Source organism: Cibotium barometz, chromosome 24 (genome assembly GCF_041138505.1).
Source record: "Cibotium barometz isolate CiBa-2024 chromosome 24, ASM4113850v1, whole genome shotgun sequence".
Classification (NCBI taxonomy): Eukaryota; Viridiplantae; Streptophyta; class Polypodiopsida; order Cyatheales; family Cibotiaceae; genus Cibotium; species Cibotium barometz.
The window spans coordinates 28496926-28517432 of record NC_141069.1 but is presented as its reverse complement, the minus strand read 5'-3'; the positions used below and the strand labels follow the sequence as shown (position 1 = coordinate 28517432).

Genomic DNA, 20507 nt, shown 5'->3' with positions numbered 1-20507 from the left:
CTCTAGGTGCCATTGAATGATTGATGATTGAAGGAGAAGAAGATGAAAGTGATGAGGAGCACACTGGTCACTGTTGTGTAAAGCCTATGACCTTTGAAGTTTGAAGGAAGTCGAGTGACAAGTCTCCATTCAATCCCACAGAGGGGCGGCCAGCGGCGAGCGCACACACACCAGCCCTTTTTTTTCTTATCTTGGGGAAAGTACAGTTTGAAGGTACTTTAGTACCTTAGGTACTATATTAGGCACCTTTGGCATCTCAAAGGTACCTTTAATCGATGGACGACAATCCTTGCATGCTAGGCCATCACAAGGAACGGCTGTTCTAGAAACGGCAACGTCATTCTCGAAATGGCATCAGCCGTTCCCACTCAACCGCCATGTCACCGGCCGTTCCAAGTCATTCCGGCTTTCCGCACAAGTAGGAAACGCCGTTCCACTGTTCCAAACCACAAGGAATGGCATTTCCTGTGACTGCTATAGATACATCTCAATGGTCAAGTTTTTTTTTTTTCAAGAAAGAGACTTCTATTAAGTATGAAAAGGGCATACAACAATCACGGCTATAAGCCGGAATAGAATAGAATCACCCCAATATGTAAGGTGATTTAAACCACTGAGGAGCATCATGATGCCATGAGAGACCTGTAGTACTAGAGGAAAAGAAAATGCCATGGTCCCACTCCTCCATAAATATAACGCACTTTGCGTACGCAGAATGAGAAGACCCTTGAATATGAGCCCAAGTAGCCATGAGAGTATGGATGATGTCACCCCATATAGTACTAATGCACTGAGACCCAAAAATCTAGACACCCTCAATAGCCTCCCTGCATCTAGCTCTCCAGATCTGACATGCTATAATACTGGCAACAGTCTCCCAACTAATGTCAATCCTCTATCTTGGGGGGTGTATAATTAGAGTGAGGGACATCCTGCAATAAAACATGCTGGGCAATACCTCTACGAATGAAAATAGCAGAGTCTATACCATTGCCCTCGTAGAAAAGCTGTGGACCAGACTGGGAAAGCCAAGCAACTGCCCCCCAAGTCACATGCATGGCCACTCAATTTGCCCATAAGTTGGGCTATAGAATCCCAAATATGTTGTGCACTGCTGCATCCCATAAACAATGCTATATAGTCTCAGAATCTACCACACATCTCGGACAGGTAGGTGCTACACCAAAAACCAATCTCCACTGATTGGTGGGGAGACCACTATGTAAAAATAACCAAAAGAAATGAGAGATCTAGCTCCTTCTGTATGAATGCCAAAGCCTATGCCAAAATCTGCGCTATATCACTAGAGAGATATCATAACTCTCGAGAGTAGGGATCCTATGCATATGTCGAGTGAGAAGAAGCCTGGCATTCCAGACCATGAAACTGAAAAAGGGAAGGCTTTTCAATGGATCGAAGGCATCAATCCGCTTCCACTCTCCTGGATCCCACTGAGTAGCCACAAACACCAAGAGCCATGAGTCACTATCTAAAGAAAAGGGTCAATGAACCAATGCTTCCCCGAACGACCAACAATCGTCACTGGACTAAGCCTAGTATCTAGGATGATCCCCTCCATGCTACAATCTCTTCAATCTCCCTCCAGGCAAGATAGAATGAATGATGCAATCTGTAGCCTCCGGGCCCGGGAGAGCAATGACCTGCAGAGGTATGCCTATCCTCGAAAAGACTCCCAGCCAACTCGAATGATAGTCTCCATGAAAGGTCTCAGAGAGCCACTCATGCAGAATAGCTGCATCAATTTGATCAATACGTATGCGAGAGCCCCTAAGATGCTGAATGGATGCAGCTCTCCGATCCTCCAGAAGACTCTTAAAGGTCTTCCAAGCAAGAACTTTGATTGCACATCTCTCCCATCCTGCCCACTATATGTAATGAGATGCACCAAGTGGCCGACTAGCCTCATCCCTGATGAGCTCGTTCCACATAATAGGTTTATCGATCAACCTCATCCAAAGACCTAGGAAGCCTTTGTCGTAAAAAAGGTCTCATGCTTCTCCATGCTCTGACAATGGCTGCAATAAGAGGGGAAGATGGTGCCCTGATATCAGCCTCTGTGAACAAAAACCGTGGGCAGCCAATCTCTCCCAACACGGGGTGTACATCTGAAAATCTGAGACAAGAAAAAATCCTTCCAAGGCTCAGTTCCTCGTAGGAAACCTCTGACCACAAGTTTGCAGAGCAACGCCCTACACTAAACATCCGGATCATTAATAGTCAGCCCTCCCTCTCATCTACACTAAACATCCAGATCAATAATACTCAGCCCCCCTCTCATCTGGGCTGAATAGCTATGAGCCAAGCTACCTTGGCACGAGTGTCTATGGTGCCATCCAAACCCGACCAAAGAACAAGGGAGAGGCCATCCTTCCCTGGACACTTACCTTGAGGTAAGGCATGAAGAGCATGACGGAATTCCTACAAAAGGGGCATCCAGAACAGCACGCATCTCCTCAGTGATCAAATGTGGCAATGCATTCCAAACCTTCCTCTGTGCCCTGTGTCTCAGTTTAGAGTGCGGCTCAGCACTAAGAAGCTGGGGATAGAAATCAGTGGCAATCTGTCTAACCATAAGAGGATCTGAATGAAGAGTGCCATGTGAATCCTACAACTACCTGACACTATCTCTGGCATGAGATGGGCCGTGAGTAGCAAAGAGATGTTTGTTGCATCTGCCACACATCTGGGTCCAAAAGGATTCATGGCCATGGTAACGGTACTCCGTACATTGCTCAAGAGAGTGATGAAGCTCTACCCTACTAGTACATAAAGAATCTGCAACCCATTGAGCATGAGGATCTTTCTTGGAGCTCTTTCTGTAAGGCAACCAGTCTACATCTAATAGCCCTTTCTAAATCCAAGGCCTCTTGCCTCTTCGAAAGGGCACGTGTGAAAAAATTCACTAATATTACAGAGAGCAGAGGCCAGACTTTGCGAGGCCTGTGAGAAATCATGAGATCTCAAAATATCAAGCATACGATGTGATATCTGTGCATCTGAAAACAAATGATCAGGGATGCGTACATGGGGTGCTAATCCATGGCGACTCAGATCTCTAATGCGCAAAACCACTGGGCAATGATCCGATTTAGAGGTGCCTGCAGCAATAAAAGTATGCCCCCCCTCTGTCGAGCACCCAATCATCCACATAAAACCAGTCTAACCGTGCATAAATACATCCTGCATCCCTTCTCCTGTTAGACCATGAATAAAGAAGAGTGGATGGTCTCCTCCAAATTTCATCCTCATGCCAACAACCTCTACCATGAATGGTGTAACTTGGTTGAACACAATGCTAATCAATACACTTAAATACACTAAGATTTGATGGACACTTGCTCAAATACAAGAAGTAAATTGCTGAATTGACAAGAGACACACAATGAGCCGGAACGGCCGACCCCTCTCTCAAATAAAGTATATTGATCTTGGGAGAATCAAGTACATAGTGTCATGGGCATTTCTAACCAGATTTCCATACCAATGCATATGAATACAGTATTGCAAAAAAGTGGTTGTCGATGTAGACTTGCAATCCACACTACCCTCTCAAGTGCCCATGTTCCCTACCATCTGCTCTCTATTGTTCCACCAACACATGGTAACAACAATCTGCAAGAGAGCACGCAGGACAAGAGAACACTACACAGGGTATGTGGTCTTGTAATCCGGTTCCTCCCTCCTGCTACTTGCTCCCATATTTAAGCATAAAAGCTTACCAATAGCAAGTAGAGTCGATGATAGCGGAAGTCTTCGCGATGAAAGACCTTGGAGTGTTGAGATCTTCGATTTGTCGCATTTGTTCGTGACAAAAGTCTTCAAGAGGATGAAGGGAACCTTGGGAAAGCTTCCCCTATGGTTCAACTTGAGAAAGGAGGGCTGAAATTAAGGTTTTCAACAAAAAGACCAAATTACAGCAATAAAGAGAGCTGTTTTGCTGAATTTCAGTCATTGGGAGTGTGTAAGTAGGAGAGTGATTAGCATCCAGAAACACTCTTGGAAGCCTGAAAAACACCTTAGTAAGCTTGGAAATGGAGTTGGGAAAGAGAAAAGTGCAAAAAATGCAGCCCAACAATCCTCATGAAGGAGGCACCAATCTCTAGAGAGAGAGGAGGAGGAGTGAGGTGGTGAGTTGTCCAATGTAGGTGGCAGGCAGTTGCTTTGTGGAGCAAGCTAGAGTGGACACATGGTTGGTTACTCCCTTTGTACAAAGGGGATAAGGTCTGGGCGGTGGACATTGGGTTATGTCCACCTCGGGACATTAGTGTGTGTGAACACCGGGCTGGTCATAATTTATAAGTAAGTTTTGGTCGCCCAAAACTTAATGAAGTGTGTACACACTTACTTACAAATTAATGCTAACTCCTAAGGCTAGGTTTATGACCAATACTTACCACCTATCACACGCCACATAACCACGTCAGCAGACAGTTTCACACGCACGGTTCGAGGGTAGGCGTCCCCTTACCCGGAACTACACATTGGTCAAGCAAGCATGAAAACAACATGCAATTTCAATTGCAAGCAAGCACATAAAGATGCTATGCAATGCAGCATTGGTAAGGACAATCCCCGTTCATGAGACTATACCAAAATAGACGTGCTCGAGGCAAGTACACGAGGTACCAGACCCAATGAAACACCAATCCACCAAGCATTTCCGGGCATGCGCACAGAGACACAAGTCCCAACAAAAAGCCAAGTCCACAGTATCACATGAGTAGCATCAATCCCCGGCATAAACAATTGCCATGGACACCAGTCCAATGTACATACATGATACGAAAGCACAGGTGGACCAATTGGGTGGCCAAATGGTGACATCCCCCCCGGCTTCTAACAATTGTCGGCAGCTGAAAAGCATCCAAATATGTCTGAAACACATGCGGGCAATCTCTGAAGAACTCTTCATCTACCCATTTAGTATCAATGGGAAGATAGTTCTTAAACTTCACAAGGTAACGCCTGACAACTTTGCCTGCAGCAAGCTTACGTTCCTTGTGATACACAATCTGCTCTGGCTACAAGATCTCCTCAAGCTCATCCACTTTTGGTGGATCCTCAATGACCGTTTCACTGGGCTCCGGCCCTACATACTTGCGAAGGAGACTCACATGAACAGCATTGTGTATGTGCCAATGACTAGGTAATGCCAATCTGAAAGCCACTTCATTGATTTTTTCGATCACTCGAAAAGGCCCATAGTATCCGGTTGCAAGCTTAGGATATGCACCCTCTTTGCCAGGCCTCTTTGCAAGTCTTGCTTTCTCAAATTTCAGCAATACCCAATCATTCTCTTTAACATCCAATTGCCTTCTATGCTTGTCGGTAGCCTTTTTATGCTTGTCTTGTGACCTCGCAATGGCTATCCGCACTTAAACAAAAGCAATATCCAAGTCTCTTACATACTCATCAACTGCAAATATCTCATCCTTTTTGCGAAGGATGGGTGGCAAAACCACCTTACCATAAACAATCTCTTACATACTCATCAACTGCAAATATCTCATCCTTTTTGCGAAGGATGGGTGGCAAAACCACCTTACCATAAACAATCTCAAACGGGGCCTTTCCCGTAGATGCATGCACCATGTTATTGTATGCAAATTCCACACGCGGTAAGTACTTCTCCCAAGAAGACTTCTGATCCGCCACATAACATTTCAGGAGATCCAACACGGCTGAATTTGCAGCCTCACTTTGCCCATCCATTTGAGGGTGATAAACTGATGAAAAGTCCAATTTGGTGCCCATATTATCAAATAAGGCCTGCCAAAAGAGACTTGTAGTCCTGGGATCTCTATCCCCCACAATGGACTTCGGCATTCCATGATGCTTGAACACTTGTGCAAAATATACTTTAACCATATGCTCAGCTTTGATGGTCTTTTTGACCGGCAAGAAATGAGCTTGCTTGCTAAACCTCCTGTCTACAATTGTCCAAATTGCATCATTTCCCTGTTGGGTGCGTGGCAAGTCCATAATGAAATCCATTGTAATACTTTCCCATGGCTGTGTGGGAATAGGCAATGGCTGAAGCAAACCTAGTGCCTTTTGCCTATCAAATTTCACCTTTTAACAAGTGATACATGCACGTACATGTGCCTCTATGTCCTTCCGCATACCTGGCCAAAAGAAATACCGCTCAATCATGTGCGTAGTAGGCATTATGCCTCTATGACCAGCATATGGAGGAGCATGGCACTTGTCACGACCCTGTGTTTTTCTCTGGACAGTATGCAGGTGTGCACGGGGACGTGGTGGACAGTGTGAATGGCATCAGATTGGAGTTAAAAAGGAAGCCCATGTGTGGACAACCCCAAGTGTGAAGGGGGCAAAGATACTTTAATTTAAAAAGGTTTTATAACCTTTGGTGGGCAAAAAATTTAAGTTTTAAAGGTTTTAAAACCTTGGGAGATCCCTAAGCAATTTATAGAGGCTACTCCACTTTTGGAGGCCCACGACTCTCTTCTTTTCTCTCTCACTTGCTTTTGGGGAGGAGGCGTGCATGTTGGCTGCGTGGAGGAGAAGAGAACCACACCTGCGTGGAAAGTACCCCTACAGAACTGCTGGTCGTACAGAACAGGCGGCTGGGTACTGTACGGAACAGGCGGCTACATGTTTACTGGCTACTGGTTTTCGGCTGCGCACAGAAGAGCCTATGTGGATCTGTACGACTGCAGTACAGTGTACGGCTGCTGCCTGCAGGTACAGTGTACGGCTGTGGTGCAGGTACAGTGTACGGCTGTGGTGCAGGTGCAGACCTGAACAAACTGACGCAGGCGCAGATCTGTCCAGCAGGTACACACGTGTGCAGCGTGTGCAGCGTCAGTCCTGTCCAGCAGGTACAGGTAGGGCAGTACAGTATCGTACAGCTGCAGGTGGCGCCTCATCTGGTACAGTCGGCACATCACCAAGGTACATTGGTATGGCTACTGCAGGTGTTGACATGTACGGACAGGTGCAGGCGCATCGTACAGGCAGCAGTGTATCTCATAGGCGGCCAGGTGTGTGCTTTTTGGAGGACGCCGTGTTTTTACAGAAAGGAGGGGCTGGTTTTTCATGAACATAGACATCATGTCGATGGCGTTCAACTGATGGAACTTTCAGCTTCTCTTTGCTTTGGGTTCGGGATTGTTTTGAGATCAGTTTGAGGACTGTTTATGGGTTGTTTTTGTTTGATAGCAAATTCAGCAATGTACTTGGGTTTCTGGCTGCAAGTACAGGTCACTTGGTTATGTTTCTTGACATGGGAGTGATGCAAGCTCGCATGGCTGCGTGCTCATGGAGCAGATTGTTTTCTTCCTGCTAGAAAGGAACAGAGGGACCTACAGTTATGGGCATCTCTATGTTGCCAGATGTTTCATGAGGGAACAGGTAACTAGATGTATGCTGTTGTTGAATGGTGCCATGAATGGTTCTGTATGGAAATAGGACAGAAGTTTCAAAGGGAAACAGGCCTAAGGGTTCCATGTGGAAACAGGTCGTAGGTTTCTCGAAGAAACATGTTTTTGGGTTTCTCCAGGAGATAGGTCACATGCAGGCAGAAGGTACAGGAATGGACACATGTATGGTACAGCCTTGCTACTGATTGGACAAGGGACAAGGAATCCATGACAGAGATGGATACCCTTGGAAGGTAGAGAGGGTTAGTACAGGTGTGTCGACTGTATGGTATGCTGTGCCTGTGATACGAGTTCTCTTTTGAGAGACAGTTTGGGAGTCTGTGTTGTGATGCAGAAGCACTGGATGTGTCAGGGTGTGATGCTGTTCATAGTGTGAGAGGCTATGGATGGTTGTGGCAGCCTTGATCATGGGAGAAAGCTTCTGTATGCAGACTCAATGTGAGAGAGCCTTTCGATGCGAACAATGGCTGTACTTGTTTGTGGATGCCGAGTGGACAAGAAGCCATGATGCAGGTTCTTTGCAGGCTTCAGGGGTTCTACTGTGACGGCTGAGTTTCCAGCCTTATTGTAATCAAAGCCCTTATAATCAATTAAAGAAATACCGCAAGGGGCGCCACTGCGATTTGGGCCCAATCGGTGTCCGTGTACTGTTTGCAGGAGCACTCTAGCTCCCCCTGTTTGTTTTCCTTTTCTAGGTCCTCAATGGCGTTGAAGTGTTTTATGTGCGAGTGTTTGTTTCACCGCCCGTCAGATTTCTGAAGGCCGGTTTCAGCACTCATCCAAAACCTTTTGCCTCATGTCAAACACCACACATAGGCAATTATCTTTCATAACCCTCTTTGATCACATGTGAGGCATGTGCATGACCAGCCATCAAATCAGCCCAAATAGTGGAAAAATGAGCATCCGTATGATACAAATCACGCATGGCAGACAAGTCCCCATGAGAGGCAACCGAAATAGCTGCTACATACGGCTTTCGTCACAATGCATCTACCACTACATTCTTCTTTCCTGGGGTGCGCAAGATCTGAAAATGAAACATATAGAGGAAATTGGCCATCCTCATATGCTTCTCTGACAACTTAGTTTGGGTAAGAAGATACCTCAAACTCTGGTGATCTGTCTTGACAGTGAAATCAGCCCCAAAAAGGTAATGTTTCCATATAGTAAGTGCATGAATTACAGCCAAGAGCTCTCTCTCATAAATGCCAAGAGATAGCTCTGCATCATGCAATCTACGGCTCTCATAAGCCATGGCATGTCCCTCTTGATTAAGGATAGCTCCTATGCAATTTCCAGATGCATCACATTCCACACTAAAAGGCTTTTGCAAATCCGGAATGATCAACACTGGACCATGAGTAGTTGCATCTTTCAATTTGAGGAATGCATCCCTCTCTACATTAGTCCATTTGAACACGGCCTTCTTCTTTGTCAAATCATGCAAAGGAGAAGCAATCCATGCAAAGTGCCGAATAAACCTGTGGTAGTAAGAGCATAATCCAAGAAAACTACAGATCTCATGCACGAACTCAATTCGGGCTAATTCCGAATTGCATCAATCTTTGTAGGATCCATCCACACTCCATCTTTGGACACAATATGCCCAAGATAATGTATCTCTGACAAGAAGAACTCACTCTTCTTTGCATTTATGAAGAGTTTATGCTTACGGAGTTCTTCAAAAACAATGGGCCAAATGAGCTCTATGCTCTTCTTCGGTCTTCGAGAAGGATGTCATCAAAGAAGACACCTGTAAATTTCCTGTACCCACGGAATATGCGATCCATCATTCTATTGAATGTAGCCGGGGTATTCGTAAGACCAAAAGGCATAACAAGATACTCATAAAGCCCAAATGCTGTCCTGAAAGCAATTTTGTGTACATCCTCAGGCACTACACACACTTGATGATATCCACTCTTGAGATCAATTCGGCTAAAGCATAATTTTGTGTACATCCTCAGGCACTACACACACTTGATGATATCCACTCTTGAGATCAATTCGGCTAAAGCATGCCGATCCATCCAACTTGTCAAGGATGTCGTCTATGCGTGGAATCGGAAACCGATTCTTGATGGTAAGCTTATTCAAAGCTCTATAATCCACACGCATACGAAAGGATCCATCCTTCTTTTGAACCAAGAGAACCGGTGAACAATATGGAGAAGAGCTTGGCTGAACCAAACCCTTCTCAAGAAGCTCATTCACCTGCTTCATGATCTCCTCTTTTTGGAATGCACTTACACGATAGACTGGCCTATTAGGTGGTGAGCTACCCGACACGAGGTCAATGCGATGATCTTCCGGTCGTACGGGTGACAACTCATTTGGTAACTCATCAACAAAACAATCATTGTGATCTTGCAAAAATTTCAGCCTATCATTACTAAGAGTGTTTACATGTACATTATTTTCCTCAACATGATCTCATACAAAAATCAAGTACGCAAAAACACTCTTTTTCATTACTTTCTTAATTTGTACATGAGATACAAGGGAAATGGTATCACCCTCTTCACCAGCATCAATTACATGCTCTCGGCCTTTATGCATGAAGGTGATCCTATTGGTCTTGTAAGCCTTGCACGGATCAATACGTGTATGCCAAGGCTTTCCAAGCAATACATCACAGCCATTAAAAGGTGCCACAAGAAAATCCTCATGATCCACATAGCCTTGAATGTGTATGCGCAACTTGCCAAAAATAGACATGACCTACACTTCTCTACCAACAAAGGCAGCCCCTACTTCAATTTGAGGATCCATGTCCTTCACTTCAATACCCAAAACAGTTTCCATCCGTGTGGATATGAAATTCTCAGAAGCACAATCATTAAACATGAACAAAGCGGGCTGATCCTTGAGCTGTCCCCAAGCTTTACATACAACCCTATCTTTGCTATCATGTGAAGTGTTGCCATGCACATCCGGAACCATATGCACATTAGGCTTTGATACATTTGCATTATCATGCTTCTTCTTGTTTGGGCATGCCTTTGCAATATGCTCGGTGCTATCACAAGTAAAGAATTTCCCCTCGCTCATATATTGCTTTTTCTACTCCGGAGTGAGACCATAGTCTCTCAGTTTGAAGGGACGCTTCTTGGTAGTGTTATTTTTGCCTTTGGACCATTTTTATCTTGGTTTTGGTCCTTTTTAGGTGGCTGTCCATTATTTTGCAGGTTTTGGCCAACCCTCTCTTTGCCTTGAAATGAGGGTTTAGCCTTATTGGATCAACTCAATTTGAGTTCCAATTGCTCGGTGGCGGTGGTGGCAGCTGCGATTAGTTGGTGTAAGGTATGACCAAGATACATTTTTAGTCCCGCTTTTACACGGGTTGCAATCCTGATTGAAACCTTCTCCTCCTTTCCGCCTCGGTGACATGCATAAATGGAGACACCTCCAAAAGCACTTTCCAAAACTTTTGTACATATGCATTTACCGATTCCCCCTCATTTTGCTTCACCCAATCCCACTTCATTGTTATCTCATTCAATGCATTGGGAGGCAAGAATTGAGCATAGAACCTCTCCTTGAACTCTTCCCATGATCTAACAGGATTCGGTGAGAGCTTCTCCGTGAACCACCAATGGGCAACAGTGCCTTTCATAAACATGCTTACATGCCGGATCATGGATTTCTGAGTGAAATCCTCATCACTAAAAGCAATATCAAACTGGGCAATAAAAGCAAGTGCCTTTGATGCATCATATTCCCCATGATATGCGTCAAACTTCACATATTTGTCTCCGCTTTGAAGTCATGAGACTTTGATGCATGTGCTTGCATCTCAACATGTTTTCCCCCATGTTTGTCCATTGGGACAGCCCCTGTGACTGCCATCATTTTAGGACCAAAAGGTGATGCATAAGGCATAGATACATGTGCCATGTATGCATGAGGCATGGCTGGCCCCTCAACATGCATTGATACATTTTCAGCCATAGTTTCTCCCTCACGAGCATACTGGAAGGCATGGGTGACATGAGAGATACGCGGAATACCTACACCAACAGAAAATTGAAGCCCATGATACATGTGTTGTGTATGCATATTTTCAGCTGGCAATGGCATTTAACATACATTTTGACCACCACCATAAACATTGTATCCTTCATGGGCAACATAAGGTATTCTTGCATGGCGTGAAGTCACTGATTGTTCCTCTCCCATAGCATGGAGATTCATCCTCTTAGACATAAGTTCTTGTTCGGGCACCTGTGGGGATTCCAAGACATGTGGGATGGTTGCCTTTTCTGCATGTGGGATGGCGTGAAGTCACTGATTGTTCCTCTCCCATAGCATGGAGATTCATCCTCTTAGACATAAGTTCTTGTTCGGGCACCTGTGGGGATTCCAAGACATGTGGGATGGTTGCCTTTTCTGCATAGGCATCCTCGGTACGAGCCAAGTATGCACATGCTGCATCCCTCGATTGCATGTGCAACTCTTAAGCAATCATTGCCATTGCATGATTCATATAAGATTCAGCTTTATTGGCCTTCAAACGGTCATATACCAATGGATCCTCGCGGTAGAGATTCAATTCTTCTTGTTGTGCATGGAGAGGAGCCTGCATACGAGTAAGTTCAGCCCTCAAGACTATGGACTCTTCTTCCTGCATCTTCTCTTTGCCACGGGATAACTGTCCCACATATTCATGTTCCCTATTATGCACCACATGAGTTTGCTCATCCTGTAAAGCATTGGAGGCATGCATTTCATTGTCCTTGCCTCTTGTGTTAGCATCTCCAACATTCATTGTATAGGTGTCCATAATGTTCTAAGTGTAGAGATAGCTAGTGTTCACGGTGATCGTCTCTCCCGATAGAAGTGAAAGAGAACCGTATGCTCTGATACCAATGTAGCTTGGTTGAACACAATGCTAATCAATACACTTAAATACACTAAGATTTGATGGACACTTGCTCAAATACAAGAAGTAAATCGCTGAATTGACAAGAGACACACAATAAGCCGGAATGGCCGACCCCTCCCTCAAATAAAGTATATTGATCTTGGGAGAATCAAGTACATAGTGTCATGGGCATTTCTGACCAAATTTCCATACCAATGCATATGAATATAGTATTGCAAACAAGTGGTTGTCGATGTAGACTTACAATCCACACTACCCTCTCAAGTGCCCATGTTCCCTACCATCAGCTCTCTATTGTTCCACCAACACATGGTAGCAACAATCTGCAAGAGAGCATGTAGGACAAGAGAACACTACACAGGGTATGTGGTCTTGTAATCCGGTTCCTCCCTCCTGCTACTTGCTCCCATATTTAAGCATAAAAGCTTACCAATAGCAAGTAGAGTCGATGACAGCGGAAGTCTTCAAGTGTTGAGATCCTCGATTTGTCGCATTTGTTCGCAACAAAAGTCTTCAAGAGGATGAAGGGAACCTTGGGAAAGCTTCCCCTATGGTTCAACTTGAGAAAGGAGGGCTGAAATTAGGGTTTTTAGAAAAAAGACCAGAAATTACAGCAATAAAGCGAGCTGTTTTGCTGAATTTCAGTCATTGGGAGTGTGAAGGAGAGTGATTAGCATCCGGAACCGTTACATGATCTAACAAAGAAGAAAGTAGCATTCCGTTGGTCGGAACCTGAAAAGACAGCTTTTCAAAAGTTAAAGGATGCCATCATATTAGGGCCGGTTCTTATTATTCCAAATTTGCATAGGCCTTTTGTGGTCGAGTGTGATGCATGTGGAGATTGCTTGGGGGCTGTTTTGAACCAAGAGGGACATGCAGTGGCTTTTGAAAGCCGCCGCCTGCGACATGCGGAATTGCATTTGCAGGTTTATGAGAAAGAGTTGTTAGCCGTTATTCATGCCCTTCAAACATGGAAGCATTATCTTTTGGGGGCTGAATTTATGGTAAAAACAGACCACCAAAGTTTACGGCACTTTCTTACATAGCCTAAACTCTCGGAAAAGAATCTAAGGTGGGCAAACCTCTTGTCCATGTTTCATTTTCAGATTTTGCATACCCCAGGCAAGAAGAATTTGGTGGCGGATGCTTTGTCACGCAGGCCACAAGTGCATGCCGTAACTACCGCCTACCACCAGGACTTATCAGGGATGCCATATATGTATGCTTTGGACACAGATTTTCAGCTTATTTGGGCTGATTTGAATCATGGTACTGCTGTCCCATCTTATTCGATTAGAGATGGGTTTTTGATGATGCAGAATCGTATTTGTGTAGTGCATGAATTACACCAAAAGGTTATGGAAGAGTGTCATGCTCCACTATATGTTGGTCATCATGGTATTCTGGCTACTACACAGGCTTTGGAAAGATATTTCTTTTGGCCAGATCTACGCAGGGATATTGAAGCTTATGTGCGAGAGTGCATAGTGTGTCAGAAAGTCGAGTTTGACAGACACAAGACACCTGGTTTGCTTCAGCCCTTACCCATTCCACAAGAACCATGGGAAAGCATTGCTATGGATTTCATTATGGATCTTCCGAAATCGGCACATGGAAATGATGCTATATGGACTCTTATAGATCGTTTTAGCAAACAGGCACACTTTATTCCTGTGAGGAAAACAATCAAGCCAAAGCACATGGAAAAGTTGTTCTTAGCTCAGATTTTCAAACATCATGGCATGCCCAAGTCTATTGTGGGGGATAGAGATCCTCGGACTACCAGTTGAAATATCATAGTTGCAGAGGCCATGAGCATCTTTCTCCGCTCCACTACTGGTATTTCGGGATTGACGTTGCCTCTTTGTAGTCAAGAGGAATTGGTTGACTCTGAGTTAGCTAATGACACAGCCATGTTCTTAGAGGCTTCACATATATGCTTATGTTCCTTCTGGTTAGCACTAGAGGAGTTCTATTTGGCAGCAGGGGCACGGGGCACTCATTAATTGGCACAAATCTGTTGGTTTTTGGGTTAGTGATTCACCGAGAGTTGCTTGGGGTGCAGAGCTTGGTTTTACTTGCACTACTAAATATTTGGGATGCCAAGTTGGGATTGATATTTCTCCTGCACAGCAGTTTGCTCCGGTACTTATGAGTATCCGGAAGAAGCTCCTCCATTGGAGCTCCAGGAGATTAGATTCAGCTTCCAGAGCTTTGGTGGCTAATCAGGTATTGCTTGTCTCAGCTTGGTTTATTGTCTCTTGTTGGTGCTTCTCTCGTACATGCATTGGCCAATTGAAGAGATTGATCTGCAATTTTCTCTGGTCGGGTTTGGATGGCACCTCAAACAGTCGTGCCAGAGTAGCTTGGCTCACAGTTATGGGGGGCTTGAATATTATCGATCCGGATGTTCAGTGCAGGGCGTTGCTTTGCAAACTTGTGGTCAGAGGTTTCCTACCAGGCTCTGAGCCTTGGAAGGATTTTTTCTTGTCTTAGATTTCCGGATGTACACCCAGGGTCGCGAGAGACTGGATGCCCAGCACATGTTTTTTGTTCACAGAGGTTGATATCAGGGCACCATCTTCCCCTCTTATTGCAGCCATTGTAAGAGCATGGAGATGCATGAGATCTTTTTACAAAGGCCTCCTAGGTCTTTGGATGAGGCTGACCGACAACCTATTATGTGGAACGAGCTCATTAGGGATGAGGCTGGTCGGCCGCTTGGTGCATCTCGTTATATGCAGTGGTCAGGATGGGAAAGATGTGCATACACAGTTCTTGCTTGGAAGACCTTTAAGAGTCTTTCGGAGGATCGGAGAGCTGCATCCATTCAGCATCTTAGGTGTCATGTGCACAGTGTGTATCTACCGTGTGCTACACGCACACAAGACTAGCTTCGAGGTTTGGGGAAGCTTGGAGCTAGGAAGGCTGATTGGCGAGCTGAGTTAGGGATAGACTAACGGGCGGGCACCCAAGTATGGATGGGCGGGCGCCCAAGTGTGGACGCCCAATGACCGGCCAAGAGCCTATAAAAGAGTGGCCAAGGTTAGTCGTTAGTTCATAGAGTCTCACGTGTCTTTGTGAGAGCTCTATGGTCAGGAACCTGGATCTAGTGCAGACGTGCACCTGCTTTATGTAGCTGAGGCCGGCAGCAGTCTCAAGGCCCGCGAGGGTAGCTTCGTGGCGGTATGGAACGTCACAAGGTAGAGATTGGTCGGTACGTTCATCTAGTTAGCTCAGCTCGTGGCTCGATGGGGACAGCCAAGACTTGTGGGCTTGCCCACAGCTATCAAGGTTGGGAGGTGAGTCAGGCTTGCACCCCCTTCACGTTTGCTTGGTTTGTTTGCAGGTTTCGAGTCTTGTACCAGGAGCGTTCTACGAGGTGATCCTATGGGGATTTGACATTACGGGCTCTGGCATTCGTATTGATCAAATTGATGCAGCCATTCTGCATGAGTGGCTTTCTGGGACCTTTCATGGAGACTATCATCCAAGTTGGCTGGGAGTTTTTTCGAGGATAGGCATACCTCTGCAGGTCATTGCTCTCCCGGGCCAAGAGGCTACAGATTGCATCATTTACTCTTATCATGCCTAGAGGGAGATTGAGAAGATGTTGTATGGAGGAGATCATCCCAGATACTAGGCTTAGTCCAATGAGGATTGTTGGTCGTTCGGGGAAGCATTGGTTCATTGACCCTTCTCCTCAAATAGTGACTCGTGGCTCTTGGTGTTTGTGGTTATATGGTGGCAATCCTATCAGATATCTTCAGTGGGATCCAGGAGAGTGGGAGTGGATTGATGCCTTCGATCCTTTGAAAAGCCTTCCTTTTCCAGTTTCACTGTCCGGAATGCCAGGCTTCTCCTCACTCGACAGATGCATAGGATCCCTACTCTCAGGCCTCATTGAGAGAGCTATGATATTTCTCCAGTGATACAGTGCAGATATTGGCATAGACTTTGGCACTCATACAGAAGGAGCAGATCTCTCATTTCTTTTGGTTATTCTTACATGGTAGTCTCCCCACCAATCAGTGGAGATCGGTTTTCGGTGTAGCACCTTCCTGTCCTAGGTGTGCAGCAGATTCTGAGACTGTACAACATTGTTTATGGGGATGCAGCACTGCAAAGCAGATTTGGGATTATATATCCTAACTTATGGGCAAATTACGTGGCCGAGCCATGCATGTGACTTGGGGGGCGGTTGCTTGACTCTCCCAATCCGGTCCGCAGCTTTTTTATGAGGGCAGTGGTACAGATTCTGCTATTTTCATTCATAGAGGTATTGCCCAACATGGTTTATTGCAGGATGTTCCTCACTCTGCTTATACACCCCCCAAACAGAGGATTGACACCAATTGGGAGATTGTTGCCAGTATTACAGCATGGTAGATCTGGAGAGCTAGATGCACGGAGGCTATTGAGGGTGTCCAAATTTTTGGATCTCAGTGCATTAGTACTATATGGGGTGATATCATCCATACTCTTATGGCTACTTGGGCTCGCATTCAGGGGCCCTCTCGTTCTGCACAGGCGAAGCGCGTGATATTTATGCGGGAGTGGGACCATGGCATCTTCTTTTCCTCTAGTACCACAAGTCTTACATAGCATCATGATGCTCCTCAGTGGTTGAAATCACCTTACATATTGGGGTGATCCTATTCTTTTCCGGCTTATAGCTGTGATTGTTGTATGTTTTTCTCATACTTAATAGAAATCTCTTTCCGAAAAAAAAAAGTAACAGGTGGCTAGGGTTGATTTTTATTGAAAATCCATGATTACTGGCTATTTATGGTTGGATGATTATTTATGGTGGCAATAGTCACTATACAAGTGACTTGGGGATTATTGTTGATATACTATTATACTTGACAATCGGTATGTACCTGAAAAAAAGTAACCTTACTCCTGCCATGGACATGGCAGTTCACAAGCGGTCTTGCCGAGGGTCCCTTAGAACAAGCTCTAGTGGTATGGGATGCCAAGACTGACTCGCTTGGCTTGCAGGGAGTGAAACTTAGCCCCAAGCTTGGAGGAGATTCCGCATAGAATCTGCGGTTGGGAGGTGAGTTTGCCTCCACCCTTCTAATCATGTATGTTTAGCTTGTGTATCAAGAGATCCTTTAAGAGGGGTCTTACAATGTGCTGCAACATTACCTATCTCACTGTTCTTCGAAGGGCCAAGTATAAATTCTACATTGCCGTCATGCACTGATTAAGTTGGCTGCAACCAAGTCTGAGTCGGATGAGGGCTCCTGAAAATTCTTCAATAATAGTGAATGGGTTGGAACTGTAGCCATTCCCCTAAAAGAATTGTAGCGGTTTGCTGACATGTAGCTCCAGAAAAATAGAAACTGCCACCTACATATGAGCAGAAAATGTGTACACCAAATAGCTGTCTTGCATCTCCTACAGCTGCAAAAAAACTTTGTGCTCTCAAGTGAGCACGTGATCAAGCGTTATCTTCTGCCACCTATATATGAGCAGAAGATGTGTCTACCAAATAGCTGTCTTGAATCTCCTACAGCTACAAAAAAATTGTGCTCTCAAGTGAACAAGTGATCAAGCGTTGTCCCAGTCAGGCTTGATGAGCTCATGTCTGAGTGTCTCATGGCACGCTAGGCCACCCCCTCTCCCCTAGGTACCCAGCCATTTTGAGAAATCAAGGGCTTGAGTTGATGTAAAAATCTGGCAGAAAGAAACACAATAATCCCCTTCTATCCAAAAGCACAAGTAGGTTAAACCCTCTGTCTAAGACAGTTCTTAAGACCTAGTCAAAGTTTACGTTGCTTACATCATCATGACATAAAAATTATAACACTATCATGACCTGATATACTATAACTCAACTTGTCCTAAAAGTCGACTCTTCATACATGATTATATGCTAAGAACCATTCACATACATTTTCCCTCTTGATGCCCTGTGGAAACCATCTTTAATCTCTAAAGAGCTGATTATGCTGGGATTATGATGCCCTGTGGTTTTGATATTTGGGATTGTGGCTCTAGTTATGCTTATCACATGATTACACAAGAAAAATATGGCTATGTTGGCCTGGTAACTTAGACCTGCTTCTGTGGAAGCAATCCAAGGCTTACAGACAAAACACCAACAATGCAATCCTCACAAAAAAAAAAGGATCCAGTTCTGTTTTGCTCCTTGACATTTTTCCCTCAATATCCTGTAACCGCCCCTAAATCACAACCTGCTCAGTTCTCTTACGTGGAAGCACTCACATGGCAACCATGACACCGCAGCTCAACAATGTGCTCCTATTGAAATGTATATGGTGTCATTGCTTTATCCTCAAATTTGACATCAGAATTTGTGGATTTAAATGGCATCACAAAATACTTTTTTGATAATCCGAAATCCTAGACACATCCTCACCTAAATATCCATGCTTACTTAATCGAGCCAGCAGTGGTTCATGATACAATCACTTTGAAAACCACCAATGATGAGGAGATCGCCTGCTTGTCATGTAAGAAGATGATCGATGCCTTGCTTGTTGGAGGTGTCAGCTACAAAGAGCATGACATAGTAAACTCTTGGACAAGGAGAAACATGAGCATTTTTTCCTCATAAGATCTCCGAATCACTTGTGAGAAGTTAGCTAAGGTGAAGGTATTCATGGACGTGCAGCCTTCATTGATGTGACTCAGCATGAAACCATAGTGGCCTGCATAAGTCTCCATCAGGGCTTGAACCTTACAAGGAATTTCACCAGTTCATTATTAGAATACAATGCATTTTTTAATTTTGTTTGAGCACTACAATTACTTAAAAATACTTCATGCATTTCCTAAGATATTTTCTAGTTTACTGGCTTAATCCTCCTCTGATCTTGTGAGATTTTGGGGGCTTAATCTTTGTGTAATTTTACTGGCTTACTCCTCCTCTGATTTTGTGTGTCTTCCCTGAGGCTGCATTTGACTGATAGTAATCTGGGAGCATCCTGATTGCTCAATTTTCTTTACCCTTGATGCACAGATAAGCGCGAAATGGACATGAAAATTCAAAAAATAGACCCTCCAAGAACATGGCTACACACATTGACTGCAATCCAGGTTCTTGAATGCAGTTAAGTATTGATGTGACACAGCCAATATGTAGCTTTATTAAATATCCAAATGGAGCCCTGATGGACTTTAAGGGGAAACTGTTTACCTGACTCTTCATCCTAAGGAATGCCCATCATCAAGCTCATGCATGAGTGCATGATTTGCGCTGCAAGCATGTATGCAAGAAATGTGTACGGACATGCAAGACAAACGAGAGGAATGCTCGTACATGTACGGACAAGGGTAGAGAGCTTGTGTGTTGCACGATACGTGCGCAGTGTGTACGTACCAACCCAAGCGGTGTATTTGAAGGAGTCTTGGAACCATGATCCTATGTAGCCGTTGCGGGCGGCCAAGTCAGCTTTGAACTTGTTGAGCTTGGCCTCCATGGTGTTGTCCTTGACGAAGGTGTTGTAGAACCAGCCACGGGTGGTAGGGTTGGCGCCTCCAGGACTGCGCCCCCTTCCACCGCCCTCCTCCTCCTGCTGCTGCTGCTGCTGCTGGAGCTGCGCCATAGCCACAACCGGGACCGTGTGACTGCAGAACGCCATGGAAGCTGAAGACCTGCCCCTCCCCAAAACTGCCAAGGTGTCAGCCCCTCCCCCTCCTGCAACCACCGCCCATCTCGCGCCCACCCCTTCCAGCACAACCATCTTCTTCCCAACCTAACGTTTGCAGGCCGTCCTTTCCTCCTCGCAACGTCTGTGGATGGTCTTTGGAGCCAAGTAGGCAAAAACAACCGGGAGCCACACACGTGTGCATTCACTTCTGACCACAAGTTTTCATTTGAGGCTGGTTACACACGAGAGTGCCGGCCCACTGTGAGGTGTGGTATTATGTTATCTACTTCTTTAGGTATTGCTTCTCTATTACTACCCAATGGTCGAATAGCTCATTCAAGATCCATTACATTTGAATATAGTAACAAATAGTCATTTGGCTGAACTTCTGAGAGAAACAAAATTAATAATATGGTATGAAGCTCCTCTGACACACAGATATGCTGTTGAGGCACTAGATCGAACACTAAAGGATATAATGTCAAGCAATCACATTTTTGAAGGAAAGGTTATGCTTTTGGGGGGAGACTTTAGACAAATCTTACCATTAATTCCAAAAGGAACCCA

General features: G+C 44.9%; 1 protein-coding gene across 1 annotated transcript in view; it reads right to left on the bottom strand.

The window, feature by feature from the left end:
* The window catches only part of LOC147625119 (Rhodanese/Cell cycle control phosphatase superfamily protein), a 103749-nt gene extending 83577 nt beyond the window's left edge, over positions 1–20172 (bottom strand). Inside the window, exon 1 of the mRNA XM_086818390.1 lies at positions 19670–20172. Within this exon, the coding sequence (XP_086674516.1) occupies positions 19670–20033 (364 nt within the window). The 5' untranslated portion in view covers positions 20034–20172. The remainder of the gene's footprint in view (positions 1–19669) is intronic.
* Positions 20173–20507: the final 335 nt, after the last annotated feature.